This window comes from Lepus europaeus, chromosome 5 (assembly GCF_033115175.1).
Source record: "Lepus europaeus isolate LE1 chromosome 5, mLepTim1.pri, whole genome shotgun sequence".
In the NCBI taxonomy this organism is placed as follows: Eukaryota; Metazoa; Chordata; class Mammalia; order Lagomorpha; family Leporidae; genus Lepus; species Lepus europaeus.
Window position 1 is genome coordinate 43,938,309 of NC_084831.1, and position 18,975 is coordinate 43,957,283.

At 39.6% G+C, this 18,975-nt stretch overlaps 1 protein-coding gene and 1 pseudogene across 10 annotated transcripts in view; one reads left to right on the top strand and one right to left on the bottom strand.

The window, feature by feature from the left end:
* TUT4 (terminal uridylyl transferase 4) overlaps window positions 1–18,975 on the bottom strand; it is a 215,245-nt gene that overhangs the window by 21,279 nt on the left and 174,991 nt on the right. For all 10 annotated transcript variants that reach the window (XM_062191334.1, XM_062191343.1, XM_062191342.1 and 7 more), the window contains 8 exons: window positions 18,106–18,163; window positions 17,909–18,012; window positions 17,543–17,632; window positions 12,539–12,652; window positions 3,669–3,746; window positions 3,358–3,535; window positions 2,620–2,667; window positions 2,453–2,535 (listed from right to left, as the gene is read on the bottom strand). In XM_062191334.1, the coding sequence (XP_062047318.1) occupies window positions 2,453–2,535; window positions 2,620–2,667; window positions 3,358–3,535; window positions 3,669–3,746; window positions 12,539–12,652; window positions 17,543–17,632; window positions 17,909–18,012; window positions 18,106–18,163 (753 nt within the window). The remainder of the gene's footprint in view (window positions 1–2,452; window positions 2,536–2,619; window positions 2,668–3,357; window positions 3,536–3,668; window positions 3,747–12,538; window positions 12,653–17,542; window positions 17,633–17,908; window positions 18,013–18,105; window positions 18,164–18,975) is intronic.
* Window positions 752–3,148, top strand: LOC133759791 (histone H4-like; annotated as a pseudogene).

Here is an 18,975-nt window from a genome sequence, read left to right on the forward strand (position 1 = left end):
AGGACTTTTTTTAAACAAAAGAGGGAAGATACATTTCTCTATATTTACTATTAATAAAATTATTGTAGTTAATCAAAATCTTCATCAACCTATTTTCTACCAAAACAAAATAAAGGCCTTTTTCAATTCATCCAGTTTCTTAATGTAGAAACCGAGTAATCTTAAACATGTTCTCCTTTACTTATTACCTCTAATTAGTCACCAAGTTATACCCATTCTATTTCTGAATTACTTCTTGAATTAACTTTTTTCTATTCTACAATCCTAGTTAAGGTGGCCTGGATCTTTTTAAATAATGAACCAGGTGGTAAATATTCTGGGTGCTGTGGCAACAATGAAGATACAATATAGGAACTTCAATAATTGAAGAAAACATATTTCCACAAAAATTTTTATTGAAGAATTTCAAAATATACTAACAGTACTAATTGAATATTTTTATGATATAAATTTACTAACTAAAAGACTAGAATTCTTTTTGTGAAGAAAATAATTAACTTGATTAGGGTTCAAACACAATGCTCCCATCATCAAAATGGATGACAAATGTTGATGTGTAAATGCTGATTTGCAGTTATATTTTGCATATTTCATCTTTCAAAAATGTTTTTCACATGAAGAGGAGAAGATTCAAGCTACAGAGAATAAAGGATCTAGAGTACATATGGATGAACTAGTTTTCAGTTAAAGACAAGGGCCAGGAGCTGTGGTGTAGCAGGTTATGCCATTGCCTGTAACACTGGAATCCTATATGAGCAGTGGCTGGAGTCCCTGTTGCTCTGCTTCCAATACAGCTCCCTGCTAATGTGCCTGGCAAAGCAGCTTAATATGGCCCAAGTAGTTGGGCCCCTGCCACCCATTGGGGAGATCTGGGTGAAGTTCCAGGGTCCTAGCTTCAAAAATATCCAGATCCTATTGTTGCAACTATTTGTAGAATAAAACAGCAGATGGAAGTTTCTCTCTCTCTCCTTCTCCCTCCCTCCCTCCCTTTCTCTTCCTCTGTAATTCTGCCTTTCAAATAAATAAATAAATCTTTCTATAGGCAGATTTATAGATCTGGTAGCAAAAATTTGAAGGAGTACTTATCTAATGTGATCCATTATTGCAGTAGTAAAAACATACTAAGAGAGGCTGGCACCGTGGCTCACTTGATTAATCCTCTGCCTGCGGCACCGGCATCCCATATGGGCGCCGGGTTCTAGCCCCAGTTGCTCCTCTTCCAGTCTAGCTCTCTGCTGTGGCCCCGGAGGGCAGTGGAGGATGGCCCGAGTGTTTGGGCTCTTGCTCCCGCATGGGAGACCAGGAAGAAGCACCTGGCTCCTGGCTTCGGATCAGCGCAGCGCCGGCCGTAGCGGCCATTTGGGGAGTGAAACAACGGAAGGAGGACCTTTCTCTCTGTCTGTCTCCCTCACAGTCTATGACTCTACCTGTCAAATAAAAAAAAAAAAAACATACTAAGAGAAAGGCAGAGATGAAAGGTAGCACAAAATACAAGGGCAGAGAGCTTGGAATAAAATAAATAAAATTTGCAATGTTTCTTACAGAATGGAAGACAGAAGTAAATAAAGCAATAAAATAAGATTTTCAGACAGTATTCGAAGTCCAGTTGAGATTCATGAACATTAATTTATGTTTGTACCATATTTTTAAAATTGCCTGCTATATAAATATGACTTTTTCCGATTACTGCTTAGCAACCCAACCATAGGCAGATGGTAGACTACTAAATCATGTGAGGCTGAACACACAAGACTACAACAATAAATACATGGTTTCTACTTTCTTGAGATTTCCTATTTTGAGAACTTGCCCTGAAACTGAGATCTTTGTGATCTCCGAACCATTAGAAAACAGGCAAAATCAGAGTGAGACCAAGAGGAATGTATGAAACTATGCTGTCTAGATCAAGCAAAAGGAAACCCTTAAGTTCCATGACATCTAATTCATCTCACCAAGCTTACACAAAATGGAGAAGCAGAAGCTCTAAGAAAGAATAGAATATTTCTTTGGCTCTGTATGTTTTGTGTATACTTTCAAGATTTCTAGTGATGGAAAAGAAACAGTGAGCAGCACTTCAACAGAAAATTCAACAATCCTGAGTCTTGACAATTCTCATTCATCCAACAAATGCTTACTATTATGCTAGACACTGTAATAGGCTCTGGAGATAAAAAGTTGAACCTCAGAGATCTAAATCCTATGCTCATAGAGCCTACAGTCAAGTGGAAGAGACAGAATTTAGTATTTTAATGAAACAAAATTTAAGAAATACATATTTCATTATGAACTATGGAAAGTATAATAAGAAAAAAATATATGGAGCTATGATTATCTCCCTGTTCCTAACATTTACTTGTAAATTAGGTACACTATTTTAAAAAAACTGAAAATATTTTTATACTGTTAAGTATATTATAAAAAAAGATTTAAAACCAAAATAATGTGAACTTACAGCTTCTCTGCCAATGAGTGGATAAAAAGGGGTACCAAAAAGTTTCCTCCCATTGATAAATGCCTTCATGATGAAATTGGTCACTATTGAAGAAAGAAAACATAAAGATGCAGACATTAAACTGTAAAAACTTTACAAAGCAGGAAATCTCTGTATTTAAAACTTACTTTTTCTAGAAACCCCAGCACCAAGGTTATGATTCAAGTCAAAAGGGTCTAGAAAAGAAAATAATCAGTTTTTTAAAATTAAGAATTATATTCACTGCACCAAATATATACTTAGCAGTTGTAGTTATAGTCTAATACTATATATACTCAGACTATCCATGTTAACAAATTATTCTTTTAGGTTGCTGTGAGCTCTTCTACTGAGAAGACATGTCTGGCCGCGGCAAGGGCGGGAAGGGCCTGGGCAAGGGCGGCACGAAGCGCCACGACAAGGTGCATCGCGACAACATCCATGGCATCACCAAGCCCGCCATCCGCCGCCTGGCCCGGTGCGGCGGCCGGCGACGTCAAGCGCATCTCGGGGCTCATCTACGAGGATACCCGTGGCGTGCTCAAGGTCTTCCTGGAGAACGTCATCCGCGACACCGTCACCTACACGGAGTACGCCAAGCGCAAGACGGTCACGGCCATGGACGTGGTCAACGCGCTCAAGCGCCAGGGGCACACGCTCTACGGCTTCGGCGGCTGAGCGGCCCCCACGGCCCCAGACCCCCACCCAAAGGCCCTTCTCAGGGCCGTAAAAAAAAAAAAAATTATTCTTTTAAAACTATAGTTAAAAGATGGAAACTGATAAAAATCTAGAAGAATCATCGTCCAAATCCTAGTATGTTTTCTGTTTTCCTATCAATTTCCTTGGCCAAATTTTTGTTTTGCTCCTGAGTCAGTATGAAAGATTACCTTCAATTGCAATGCATTTAGATGTCCATTGTTTCTCAAAAGTTGTCAACAGTTTTTTCTGTCGAATGCTAATTACATATTCCTTGAAATCAAACTCCTCAGTATAGAAGCGAAGCAGTCCCAACCAAAGCTCTCCTAAGGACTCTGTGTTCTTTCCAAGTGAAGGTAAGCGCTTTTTCTACAGTGAAGTAAGAAGAAAATATATGCATATCCAAAATATGCATAGCAAATCCAAGTGAAATTATTAGATTATATAAACCCCAATACATATTTCTGAAGATTCTATAACATAAAGACTATAAAAAAATTACCAGCTCTTCAGTTTTATCAAAGAAAAAAGCATTCCATCCATCAACCATTCTCTGTGGAATCTGTTTTCCATCAAAGATCTGCATAAAACAATAATTCTATTGTTAGATTTCAAGTTATCCAACCTCAAGGTCTAATATCCTCATTATCATTTCAGAATTTACCTTTAAGAAACATACTAAAATGCATCGTCCAAAAAGAACATGACAGAATGGTAAATTTGATGCCAAGTAATTAATGAATAAAATGTAACTAAAAGCTGAAAAAGGATATCTTAAAAGCATCGTTCTCCAAATGATTCATTAAATATTATAAAATGTTATCTATCTTGCCTATTAAAACATATCCAGCCCAAGATTAAAGAAGTAAAACCAAAGAGAAGAAAATGAAAACAGCAGTTTCACCAAAGAATAACAGATAAGAAATAAACAACAAACAATATCTATTGATTGCATACCCAAGGAAATTAATTGAACTGATTCAGACCCGGTGTTTTTAATCAGTTATCTCTATAAGACAAGACAAGGCTGAAAAGTATTTGGACACTGATTGGTTTCTTTTTTTTTTTTTTAATAAAAAATTAGATAGTTTTCTTTGACATTTGATGAAATTATTACGAGTAATAATTCACTGTCCTAGGAAAGGGAGAAAAAGAAATGCTGTCACAAAAAGGAAAGTAGGCCACAAGTTCAAGTCTCAGGTCTACCAATTTCAGCTCTCTGCTCATGTGCACCTTCAGAGGCAGCAGAAGATGGCTCAAGTAGTTGAATCCCTGACATCCATGTGGGACAACTGTACTGAGTTCTAGGCTCCTGGCTTCTGCTGGCCCAACCTAAGCTGTTCTATGCATTTGTGGAGTGAATTAGCAGATGGGAGATCTCTGTGTCTGTCTCTGTCTGCCTTACAAAAAAAAAAAAAAAGGTGAAAAATTTTTGTTGCTTTAATTTTTTTTAAGTAGCCCATAAGACGAAAGTATAGGTACAAATGACCTCCACAGCCAATCTGAGGCTTCTTTTTTCTAAAGGACGGTTAAGTAAGAGATGTAGTAAGCAGAAAAATGAAATAGGCTCAGAGTCAGCTGATCTCATTTCTAGCTTCAGTGCTGCAGTTTAGTGATTCTGAACAATATTCCCCTATGCTCTCAGTTTTTCCAGTGAAAATGCGGGAAAATCTTTTAATTACAAGAGTAGTTTACAAATTTTATTTTTCTTAAAATGGAACCTTCTTGAAAGTGCAACATGTGAAATAAATCTGAGAATAGACTGTCTTTTAGAATCCTTAGTGGAGAGGCCGGCGCTGTGGCGCAGTAGGTTAATCCTCCGCCTGTGGCACTGGCATCCCATATGGGCGCCAGTTCTAGTCCCAGCTGTTCCACTTCCAATCCAGCTCTCTGCTATGGCCTGGGATAGCAGTAGAAGATGGCCCAAGTGCTTGGGCCCCGGTACCCACGTGGTAGACCCGGAGGAAGCTCCTGGCTCCTGATCAGCGCAGCTCTGGCTGTTGCGGCCATTTGGGGAGTGAACCAATGGAAGGAAGACCTTTCTCTCTTGTCTCTCCCTCTCACTGTCTGTAACTCTACCTCTCAAATAAATAAATAAAATCTTAAAAAAAAAAAAAAAAAGTCTTGAGTGGAGAAGACATACCACAACTTTTCTTCACCCTGTTCTACACCATATCCCCTGATTGACACACACACACTCATGGGTCCCAAAAGGTACTTACACCACAATACAGTTTGAAACCACTAGATAAGATGTTCCTGAAGGCTCTTCTCATTTTCAATGGGACAGTTATTTCCAAACTTAACTACATGTGTGACCCCTCCAGTTTCATTCTCAGCTTTAAGTTTACCGTGGCCAAAGACTACAGCTTAACTTGAGAGCCCAAAAACCTACTAGGTCAAATTTTGCCATACACAGAATGCTTAATTTATGTTTGCTGACCAAGTATATTTATTCTGTAAGTATGATACATAAAGATCAAGTTTCCAGGGACTTAAGTTAATAAGTTGCTCTTTTATATTTACATGTAACTTAAACAAATACAGTTACCAAAGATCATTTACCATGAATTCTGATATTTCATAAAATAAAAAAGTGAGAGCTCAGAAACTGTAGATATTAAACCGATTATGTCCCATTGTCCTAAAAACTTAAAACTGAGCAATAAATATACCACATATGGTAACTGAAGTAAATATATCATTGTAATACTTGAAGACTTGAAACCTGAGACTAATTGGGTTTGAATATCTAAAATAACATACATGGGGTCCTATACTCAAGAAAGAAATGAAGTTTTAATAACCTAAATTATAGGCCGGCGCCACGGCTCAATAGGCTAATCCTCCGCCTTGCGGCGCCGGCACACCGGGTTCTAGTCCCGGTCAGGGCACCGGATTCTGTCCCAGTTGCCCCTCTTCCAGGCCAGCTCTCTGCTGTGGCCCGGGAGTGCAGTGGAGGATGGCCCAAGTCCTTGGGCCCTGCACCCCATGGGAGACCAGGAGAAGCACCTGGCTCCTGCCATCGGATCAGCGCAGTGCGCCGGCCGCAGCGCGCCTACCGCGGCAGCCATTGGAGGGTGAACCAATGGCAAAAAGGAAGACCTTTCTCTCTATCTCTGTCTCTCACTGTCCACTCTGCCTGTCAAAAATTTAAAAAAAAAATAAATAAATAAGAAAAAAATAACCTAAATTATAGATTTTTGCCCTTAAATGGAGTCAGGTGTTATTGTATGAACTCCACAATTTGTAAAAGAGATATATTTATTTTACAGATACTGACATAATACAGCTTTGACCTTGATTGTTTTTAAGAAAATTCCACTTCTGAGTAACAATCATAATCTAAACCCAAAAATGATGGTTAGTAACACAGCAGAGTGGTCCTGAACCTGAGGGACTTGGAAACTTTGAAAAGTATTTAACTGCTTAATTTGCATACTCTTGAACTCTGCTGTTTTGCTAAACCTAATTTTTCCAGTCTGTTTCAGCCATGAAAAGCACTATGCTATCTTCTCCTCTCATTTTCTGTCTCTGCTTTTTCTCTCACTACACACCAAGAACCATCCTGTCCTCCCTCTGAAAGTTCATAGTGTATTGTTTTAAGAAGTGACCCTATTTCCATATTACTTTCTTACTGTAACATTTAGTATATTTTACTATAATCCCATTTTTAAATTGTAAAATATATGTAAGATTTGCCACCTTAAATGTCTAATTCAGTGGCATTAAATAAATTCATATGGTTATAGTATCATCATCACTATTTATTCAGAGTTCTTTTCCTCTTGTAAAACTGAACTCTGTACCAATTAACTTCCCATTCCTCTTCCAGTCCAAAACAAGCACTGTTACATTGTCTCTATCAATTTGACAAATCTAGGTAACTCATAAATAAAATCAGAGTATATCTTTTCGTGACAATCTTATTTCACTTAGCATGACTTCATGGTTCATTTGTAAAATTAAAATTTTTAAGCTGAAATAGTTTAGGAAAATATAAAATTTCATGAATCAAGTCTAAACAATACTCCCAAATCTCTTGATATTAATTTTATGCAAAAATTTTGCTTTTAATTATGATTTGTTAAGTACAGCAAAAATCTCTGCTTAGGAAAGCTCCTTTTGAAATAATTTTGAACTGCTATACATCAAGAAACATTCTTAGTTGAACCCTAAAGTACAGTTCCATTAACAAATATAGCCAAAAATCAAGTTTCATTAAACATATCCTTACCCATAAAAAATGACTGGTGACAATGATCAATATTTAAACGATGCAAGAACAGTGGACAATGGGGTCCCATATGAAAACCAAAATGGGCCAGAAGCAAAAATCCACGTATCAGTCTATATGTATCACCAAATCCCCCACAATCAGAGCTCAGTGTAGTGTAGTGGGTCCACGGACTGCCTCTCATTTTTATCAATCTCTGTCTGTTAAGCAGATAATGGTAAAGTTTTTGAAGTTGAATATGGAAATTCTACCTATATTTTTCCAGTCTTAATTATACTAATGATAATAGTAAAATAAAAAATGACAACCATTTATGAATGCCTACTTCAGCACTTACTTATTCAAAGGCCTTCAATGAAATATTACTATTAGTACACTTTTATTATTTTTTTTTTTTGGGGGGGTGGTGAAGGGCAGAACGAATCCGGACTTTATTGTTGAGGGCCGGGGTTGCTACATCGTCAAGCAGAAAGAGTTGATGGGGAGGGGAAGGCCAGTGCGGCACGCCCCGCTCCCGGGTGGGCGGCCGGAAGGGCTGACAGTACGGAAACCAAGGAGCAGGGTGTGTGTCACGCCCTGGTCCAAACTGTGCAGTGCAGGGGTCTGGGGGCGGGGCCAGGGCGGCTACAGACTCAGGAATCCTGTGGCGTGGGGCGGGGCGGGGGATGAGGGACCTAGGATCCGCCTGCTCCCCTCCCCCTGCGGGGGGGTGGGCTCGGACTGGACACCCCTGGCCCCCCTCGGTTTTTGGGGTAGGGGGCCGGAATCCCAGAGTCCGCTTATTGCCAAGAAAATCCACTTCTGCCCCCTGGACCCCGACCATGGCTTGAGTACACTTTTATTATGATGAAACTCAGACTCAGGAAGCTTAGGAAGTTTGCAAAGGCCACCATGTCAGAATTACGATGTTGAGTAGCTCACTCTAACTCCAAATATCACACCATACTCTTTGCATTATACTATGTTACTTCAGTGACTCCTAATGCAGAAGTAATTAGAGTACACCTAGAAATCAACATAAAACTTGATGTTGTGTTTCATTTTCTTTTTTTTTTTTTTTTTTTTTTTGACAGGCAGAGTGGACAGTGGGAGAGAGACAGAGAGAAAGGTCTTCCTTTTGCCGTTGGTTCACCCTCCAATGGCCACCCCGGTAGGCGTGCTGCAGCCGGCGCACCGCGCTGATCCGATGGCAGGAGCCAGGTGCTTATCCTGGTCTCCCATGGGGTGCAGGGCCCAAGCACTTGGGCCATCCTCCACTGCACTCCCTGGCCACAGCAGAGAGCTGGCCTGGAAGAGGGGCAACCGGGACTAGAACCCGGTGTGCCCGCGCCGCAAGGCGGAGGATTAGCCTAGTGAGCCGTGGCGCCAGCTGTGTTTCATTTTCTTGATCACAGTATTCTGGCAAAGTAGCAGTATAGCATTTGTTTCTTTTAATTTTATCCATTTATTTTTACTTAACTGAAACAAAGTCCATCCACTGGTTTACTCCCCAAATGCCCACAGCAGCCAGAGCTAATCCAGGCCAAAGTCGAGAGCACAAATCTCAATTTAGGTCTTCCAGATGAGTGGCAAGGATCAAAGCACTTGAACCTTTGCCTCCAGAGTGTACAGCAGCAGGAAGCTAGATGTGGCAGCACTCTGATGTGGGAGGCAAGTGTCCCAAGCATTGTCTTAATGGCTACAACAAAAACCTGCCCCAGTGCAGCATTTCAATACATGTACACAGCATGTAATGATTAGACTGAGGTTACTGGCCTATCATCTCAGACATGTATCTTTACTTCGTATAGGCAAAAACATATTATCTCCGCCCCCCAAAATGAAGTTATCTATGTATAAATCTTGTAAAATATGTAAAAGATATACATGAGGAAAACTGATGAATAAAATCCAAAAATGAACTAAATAAATGGAGAGATACTCAATGGACAGAAAAACTGTCAAGATGTTAGTTCTTCCCAACTTGATTTACAGATTCATTGCAATCCCAATCAAAATTGCAGCCAAGTTACCTGTGGATATCTGCAAACTGATCTATATGTTGAGAGGGAAAAGATTCAGAATAGCCAACACAGTACTGAAAGCAAAGTTGGAAGACATACAACCCAACTTTAAGAGTTATTATACAGTTACTGTAATTAAGAGAATGATATTAGTGAAAAGGACAGATCAATGGAACAGAATTGAGAGCCTCAAAATAAACCTATATATAGTCAACTGATCTTTGACAAAGAAACAAAGGCAATTCAATGGAGCAAAAATTGTCCTTTCAACAAATGATGATGAAGTAAAGACATTCACATGCAAACAAATGTATCTAGACTCAGAACTGACATCCATACACAAAAATTAACTCAAAATGAATCACAGTCCTAAATGTAAAACTCAAAGCTATTAAACTTTTAGAAAATAACATAGGAGAAAACATAGATGATTTTGAGTAAGCTGATGACTTTTTAGATAAAATATCAAAGTCATAATCTATGAAAGAAACAGCTGATAAGCTGGACTTCATTAAAATAAAAAATTTCAGAGTAGACACAGTGGTGCAATGGGTTACACTGCCACTTGGGAAGCCTGTGTCCCGTATCAGGGTTCCTGGATGTGAGTCCCACCTTCACTGCTAATGCACACTCTGGGAGGCAGCAGATGACAGCTGAAGTACTTGGGTCCCTGATACCATAAGGAACACCTGGATCAAGTTCCAAGCTCCTGGCTTTGGCCTGGCTCAGCACCAGTTGTTACAGGCATTTAGGGATTGAACCAGCAAATGGAAGATCTTTGTCTTGCTACTTTTCAAATAAACAAAAACAAATGAACTTTAGAACAAATTAAAAATTTCTGCTCTGCAAGACAGCATCAGAAAATGCAAAGACAAGCCACAAATTGGAAGAAAATATTTGCAAAACAGAGATCTGATAAAGGATAATTATCCAAAATATGCAAAGATATATGTAGTGGCATAGCAGGCAAAGCTGCTGCCTGCAACACTGGCATCCCGTATGGGTGCTGGTTCAATTCCTGACTGCTCCACTTCCAATCCAGCTCACTGCTAATGGCCTAGAAAAAGCAATGGAGGATGGCCCAAATATCCACATGAAAGACCCAGAAGAAGCTCCTGGCTCCTGGCTTCAACCTGACCCAGCCCCAACTGTTGTGACCATGTAGGGAGTGAACCAGTAAACAGAAGACCTCTCTCTCTCTCTCTCTCTCTCAGCTCTGACTTTAAAATAAAGTTTAAAATTCTTTTAAAAGGGGGGAGGGGGGGAGCAAAAGACCCTAACATACACCTCACCAAAAAAAATATAGATGGCAAACGGACATACAAAAAGATGTTGCATATCATATATCATCAAGAAAATGCATATTAAAACAACAATGAAATACTGTTAAACACCTAACAGAATGCTCTAAATCCAGAACACTGACAACAGCAAATTTTGGTGAAGATGTGAAGCAACAGGAACTTTCAATGCTGGTGGGAATACAAAATGGCATAGACATTTCAGAAGATAGGCTGGCAGTTTCTTACAGAAGTAAACATAAACTTTCACAGCAGCCAGCAATCTCATTCCTTGGCATTTATCCAAAAGCTGTGAGAAGTACAACCAAACAAAAACATGCACGCAGACTCTAGAGCAGCTTTACTCGTAATTGTGAAAACTAAGATGCAACCAAAATCTCCGTCAGCTTACTCAATGAGTAGATAAACTGTAGTATATCCTAACAATATTTTTATTCAGCACTAAGAAGAAATGAGCAATCAAGCCATGAAAAGAAACGGAGGAAACTTAAATGCACATTATTGAATGAAAGATGACAATCTGAAATGTCTACAGTACTATTCTAAAAAGGCTAATACAGTATATGATTCCAACCACATGACATTCTGGAAAAGAAAAAAACTATGCAAGACAGTAGGAAGAGCAGTGGTTTCCAGGATTTGGGGAGGAGGGAGATAACTATGAAGAGCATAGAGGATTTTTAAGGTGGTGAAAGTACTTGGAACGATAATACAATAATGAATCAAGCACTATTCATTTGTTCAAAATTAACAATTGTTCAAATTCACAGAACGTACACCAAGAGTGGCTGTAATGTCAACTATGGACTTTTGAGCAATTAAAATGTGCAGGTTCACCAACTGAATAATGTCACAATTGGAATAATGTCAGTGTACCGCTCTGGGGGTACTGCTAACAGGCAAGATTATGCATGGTGCGGACAGGGGCTATGTGGGATGACTTTACCTTTCTCAACTTTGTTGTGATCTTATTCTAATATTATAAAAACTTTACACATACACATATCATTCAACATACCTTCAGCTACTTAAGAGTATTTAAAATTTTTATTTCCCCTTCATTGTTTGTTTAAAAGAGAGAAGCAAATGCTGCTAAAACCACCTGTCATTCATTAGAACTTTTCAACACTTAGTAAGGCCATCTGCTATCTACCATATGACTTGTTATTTTGTGATTTTCTTTTCAGTCATGACTATCAAAGTTTATGTGAAATCAAACATGTAATTTTTAAAACAATTCTGATGCTTCTCTCTGACCTCAAAATAGTCACCCTTCTAAAAAATTATAACTGGATCTTCCACAAATGCCTATAAATCCAAAAGAGGACTCTCTGAGTCACCAATTCTGAGTGGATACGAGTATAATCTGCTTATTTCAATGTACATTATTTAATGAAATTAACAGGACCTTAGAAGAGGAAAAATTTCCTTGGGTTTTTTCTCAATCAGAATTCAGAAGGTTGATCAAAGGATGCATATACATGAATAAATCAAATTTCACTGTCAGACAGAATAAGAGAAAATCCTCTGAAGAGCAGAAACTTACATACCTACACCTCAGAATGTATAATATATACAAGTTTATGATTGGCTACAGTAATCATTTGCAGCATTCTATGTGAAATTCACAAATGGATAGTTCTGTTCATCTTTTGGTAGTATATATTACTCCTTAACAAATTTTTTTAAAAGGTTCATTGTTTAACTATAACATGGAAGAAGAAAACTTAGGACATCCATTATGGAAAAATCCTTCATGATATCATGAAGATCTACTGTGCTTACATCTGCTATTTTCACGAAAATTTCTTTAGTTTTCATAAACACCTACCTCCTGTAGAACTGGGATAACAGGTGGCTTTCTCTGCTGCAGAAAGTACAGCACCATAAGGATATATGCATATGAAGATAAACTTCCCCTGGAAGCATCTCCAATGTCACATCGCTTAAAAAAAAAAAAAAAACAAATGATGGGAAATAAAACTTGAGAGTATTATTTTATACAGAAATGTTAGATGCCTTTAAAAAATAAAAACATCAATCTGGCAAATATCAAAAAGTTGAATAACAAAGGGCTCTAAAGGATGTGGGGAAACAAGCATTCCCATACATTATAGATGAGTAACAAAATTACAAAAGCACATTTCCTTTGACCAAGCAATATTTTTTTTAACAGGCAGAGTGGACAGTGAGAGAGAGAGACAGAGAGAAAGGTCTTCCTTTGCCGTTGGTTCACTCTCCAATGGCCGCCGCGGCCAACGTGCTGTGGCCGGCGCACCGTGCTGATCCGATGGCAGGAGCCAGGTGCTTCTCCTGGTCTCCCATGGGGTGCAGGGCCCAAGCATTTGGGCCATCCTCCACTGCACTCCCTGGCCACAGCAGAGAGCTGGCCTGGAAGAGGGGCAACCGGGACAGAATCCAGTGCCCTGACCGGGACTAGAACCCGGTGTGCCGGCGTCACAAGGCGGAGGATTAGCCTGTTGAGCCACGGCGCCGGCCGTGACCAAGCAATTTTATTCTAAGAACTTATCCTACAAATAAAGTGAATGTATCCTGAAAAAAATTATGTGAAAAAAGTTTTTTATTGCAGCACTGTTGTAGTAGCAAAAATCAGAAAAAACTTTAGGTTCATCAGTAAAGCACAGGTTTTAAAAAAACAACTGAGTATTACTCACACTACAGAACAGTAGGTAGCCCAAAAAAAAAAAAAAAAAAAGAGAGAGAGAGAGGAGCCAGCACTATAGCACAGTAAGTTAACCTACTACTTGTTACACCAGCATCCCATATTGGAGTTTCAGTTTGAGTTCTTGCTGCTCCACTTCCAATCCAACTCCCTGCTAATGTGCCTAGGAAAGCAGTGGAAGATGATTAAAGTACCTGGGCCCCTGCCACTCATGTGGCATGCAGGATGGAGTTCCTGGCTCCCAGCTTCAGCCTGGATCAACTTTGGCTACAGTAGCCATTTGGGGAGTAAGCCAATAGACAGAAAATCTCCCCACCCCTTCCTTTCTCCATGTCTCTTCCTCTCCCTGTGTCCCTTCCTCTGACACTCTTTCAAATAAATAAATAACATAAGTCTTTTAAAAACAAAAAGGGAAAAGGAAGTTCTTGGTATACTAACATGAAATAAACTACAAGATCTATAGCTAAGTAATTCCAAGATTTAAGGCTAAGTGAAAAAAGCAAAGTATAGAACAATGTTTTCACTGTGTTTATTCTATAATAAAAAGGAGGAAGGAAATTTGCTTGTACTGGTGTAATATATTTCTGGAAGCACACAGCAAACTTTTTTTTTTTTTTTAAGATTTCTTTTATTTGTTTTTAAGTTAGAATTATAGGGAGAGAGGGAAAGACAGGGAGGAAGAAAGGGAAAGACAGAGATCGATCGATCTTCCACGCATTGGTTCACTCGCCAAATGGCCACTACAACCAGGCCTGGGCCAGGCCAAAATCAGAGCTTCTTCCAGGTCTCTCACATGGGTGCAGAGGCCCAAGCAGTTAGGACTATCCTCCGCTGCTTTCCCAGGCGCATTAGTAGGGAGCTGGATCAGGAGTGGAGCAGCAATGACTCAAACTGGTGCTTATATGGGATGCTGGTGCTGCAGATAGCAGCTTAACCCACTGTGCCACAGGGCCAACCCCACAGAGGAATCTTTAACGTTGGCTGCCTCCAACAAAAAGCAATGGTTGGTTATGAGCTAGATATAGAAAGGAAATTTTTCATTTTCTTTTTTTTTTTTTAAACCTTAGTTCTTTTTTTTTTTTTTTTTTTTTTTGACAGGCAGAGTGGACAGTGAGAGACAGAGACAGAGAGAAAGGTCTTCCTTTTTCCTGTTGGTTCACCCTCCAATGGCTGCCACGGCCCGCACGATGCGGCCGGCGTACCGCGCTGATCCGAAGGTAGGAGCCAGGTGCTTCTCCTGGTCTCCCATGGGGTGCAGGGCCCAAGCATTTGGGCCATCCTCCACTGCACTCCCAGGCCACAGCAGAGAGCTGGCCTGGAAGAGGGGCAACCGGGACAGAATCCGGCACCCCGACAGGGACTAGAACCCGGTGTGCTGACGCCGCTAGGTGGAGGATTAGCCTGTTAAGCCACGGCGCCAGCCGAAATTTTTCATTTTCTATAATGAATCTCCTTAGACATTTTGAATTGTTTTTCTTTTAATACTAAATAAATATTTATTAGCAAGCAGGTACAAAACAGATTCAATACTCTGTACTCCTGCCTTAGGTAGCTGAGCACTCTTTAACAGGGATCCATTTGAAATAGATTTACAGCATTTCAAGCACAGGGTTCTGTCGGTACCACTCACTTGCTAATGGCAATAGTGGGATGCAGGGACCAGTTTGGGCATCCAGATCAAAGACCCAAACGTTCTCCTCACGTAAGAATCTCACTAGATTCTTAGTATCTATTCATGTAATAGTGGGGAATTCAATATTTCAGACAATCTACATATATGGACAGCCGTTAATGAAGGACTTTTAAAAAAAAAATTGGTTTTATTTACTTGAAAGGCAGAGTGATAGAGGAGAAAGAGAGAGAAAAAAATAGATCCTCCATTCACTGGTTAACTCCCCATAATGCCCCAATAACTGGGGCTCAACTAGGCCAGGCTGAAGCCAGCAGCCTGAAACTTCATTCAAGTCTCCTACATGGTGGAATGGGTCCAAGTACTTGGGTCATCTTCACTGCTTTCCTAGATACATTAGCATGGAGTTGGATCGGAAGCACAGCAGCTGGGGGTCAAATCACAGCTCTGATATGCAATGTCAGCTGGAATCACAGGCAGTGGTTTACCTGCTGCGCCACATGCCCACTGTGAGGGTCCGTTTTTACCAACCACCATTCTGATTAAAAAACCTACTAATTTTACCAATAAAAAACAATTTAGATGTTTGCTATCTTAAATATAAATTCTCAAGAGGTACAGAGGGCTGGCGCCGTGGCTCACTTGGCTAATCCCCTGGGGTTCTAGTCCCGATTGGGATGCCGGGTACTAGTCCCAGTTGCTCCTCTTCCAGTCCAGCTCTCTGCTGTGGCCCAGGAGGGCAGAGAAGGATGGCCCAAGTGCTTGGGTCCCTGCACCCGCACAGGAGACCGGGAGGAAGTACCTGGCTCCTGGCTCCTGGCTTTGGATCGGCGCAGTATGGGCTGTAGCAGCCATTAAGGGAGTGAACCAACGGAAGGAAGACCTTTCTCTCTGTCTCTCTCTCACTGTCTATAACTCTCTCTCTGTCTCTCTCTCTCACTGTCTAACTCTGCCTGGAAAAAAATAAAAAAATAGGCCGGCGCCGTGGCTCAACAGGCTAAACCTCTGCCTTGCGACGCCGGCACACCGGGTTCTAGTCCCGGTAGGGGCGCCGGATTCTGTCCCGGTTGCCCCTCTTCCAGGCCAGCTCTCTGCTATGGCCCAGGAGTGCAGTGGAGGATGACCCAAGTGCTTGGGCCCTGCACCCCATGGGAGACCAGGAGAAGCACCTGGCTCCTGCCTTCGGATCAGAGCGGTGCGCCGGCAGCAGCGCGCCAGCTGCGGCAGCCATTGGAGGGTGAACCAATGGCAAAAGGAAGACCTTTCTCTCTGTCTCCCTCTCTCACTGTCCACTCTGCCTGTCAAAAATAAAAAATAATAAATAAATAAATAAAAATTTTAAAAAAAGAGGTACAGAGATCAGAAAATCTACTGTTATCACCTCTGGAATGTGACTTCCTGATTTCCTAATGGCTGTTCATCTCTGGAGTGAGTTTCTGATTAGAGAGAGCATCTGCCTCCAAATCTATTGAACTGGCTCCACAATGTAGCTTAAACCAATCATTCATGCTTTATCTTTGTCTCTGCATTTTGAATTAAATTAACAATAACCCAGGTCCACTGCATAAAACGAGTTAAGAAGCTATCTGAGATAGCCCATTCTAGCCCTTGATAGATTAGGCAGTACTCCACATTAAAAGCCTCAGATAAGAGAAATTAACAGACCTTTACAACATTCAGGGACAAAGGAAATTAGGTCTCAAACTGTAGGTTTCCAAATAGCCAGAGAAAGAACGTGAGGAAAAGGATTGGGGAGAACTTTATCCAATGATTTAAGTTTCAGAGCCCCTTGTTTTAAAGGAGGAAACGTGGAGAGCAGATCCAACTGTCCCTCAGTTACTCACCCTGAAGTACTGGGATTCAAATAACTCCATTTTGATTCTTAACCATATGAATGTTGACTAATTTTTAATTAAAAAAAAATTTCTCAGAGGCTTCTCTCCTTGAGTAAGGATTTAGCTTCTACCTGTATAAATGTAAGGAAGTATTTCTCTAAAATGACACATGTGATTTCATAACCAAAACTCCATGTAGTTATATCAAATTATTCTTGCTGGAGTTATTTTGCAAGGTGAATATAGGAGCTGCATCAATTCTTACATGTAGTAAGTATGTTTCTGTATGCTTTTCTAAGGTACTCTCCATCAAGTAACACACATACAGGAGTATCTAAACAAATACACTTTGCTGCTGGAATATGAGTCACTCCTCTATCCTAAAACTCATTGATGCTCATAAAATTAACTATTTACTGAGCATCTACCATAAAAACACTACACTGAACTAGGAAAACACAGGCCCCTAACCTCAAAGTTTATACATTTAACAAAGGAACAAGAAGACAGAACTCGTTGCTATAACAAGTGTTATAATAGGAGAAGCATGTGGTTTTATTGGTATTGTTTTGTTTTCTTGGTCAGAAAAATGTATCACAAAACCCAAATACAAGATTTCCTAATCCAGTATGACATCTGCATGTTTAAGTATTACAACAAAAGAAATCATTAATCTTTCATAAATACCTTGGCAAACACTTTCATAGTATACCCCAAGTACTGCACTCTAGGATCAATAGCTGCGTAAGTAGCTAGCATTCTTGTGTTATGTTGAGCCTGAAAAATAATTGCATATTTCAAATTTCCTAAAATAAATTTACAAATCAGATGAAAGGATAAAATACACTGCAAATGGGATGTATGAAAATATAAAACTTAAACAGTGATTAATAAGCCAAACAAAAACTAATCTTTAATCTGAAGTAAATAACAAGATGATTAACTACTTTTTCTTATACTATTCATATCTGAAAGTTTTAAACCTAAATCAGAAATTTGTAAACTTTTAAAATGAAAAGTGTTAACTTAACTGGCCTATATAGAAAAACTTACCAATGTATTATATAAACTGATATCACCTTCTAACCCACTTCTTCTGTGTTCAAATTTTACTATAGGCACTTTGGCAGTAGTTATAGGCAAAATATTTCTTAAACCTGAATTTAAAACAAAAAACACTTAAGTAGGTTATATAACTTCCATAATGCCAAAAAAATTTTCTTATGTTTGAAAGTTAAACTCTAAAGTACCTGGATGTCTTTTAAGAATTTTCGCCAAGTTTTCAATTATTTCCTTACAGTTTAATTTCTAAAAAACAAAACAAATAAATAATAAGTTAAGTTTGACTCAATTGGTCCTTGTGCAAATTCTACTTTAGAGATTTAACAACAGCATTTAAAATTTCCAGCTATAAAATTCTATATAATACCCTTGTTACTGAAAAGTATGTGGTTCACAAACCCATATAAATTTCAGGATAATCTGCAAACATGACAGAAATTCAAACTTAGTCCTCTCCTTAGTGTACGGAATCATAACTTGCATTTTAACAAGATCCAAAGGTAGTCCACACACAACTTAAAGATGAAAAGCACAATAACAGGAGAGTAATATGGTTTTCAATATATGAACAAGCAGAGATGGATTTGGTGAGGACAAAACAGTACAGTATTTAAGAATATAGGCTCTGAGGAGCAGGCATTTAACCTAGCAGTTAGGTAACCCACATTTATACTAGAGTTAACTAGGTTCAATTCCTGACTCCAACTCCTGACTCCAGGTTCTTGCCAACGCAGACCCTGGGTTCCAGTCACCCATGTGAGAGTCTAGGATTGTATTCTTAGCTCCTGCCTCTGGTCCAGTCCCAGCCATTGCAGGAGTAAATCACTAGAGGGGAACTCTGTCTCTGTCTCTCTCTCTGCCTCCAAAACAATAAAACATCAGCTCTGAATTTAAACAAGCCTAGATGCAAGTACTGACTAACTATAACGACTAACCTTCAACCTCTCTGAGTATCACATTACTAATTCTGTAAAGTCAATATAATCACAAACTACTGTCCTATAGAATGCTGGAAGGAGTACATGAGACATGTATGTAAAGTATTCAGCAGCATCCCT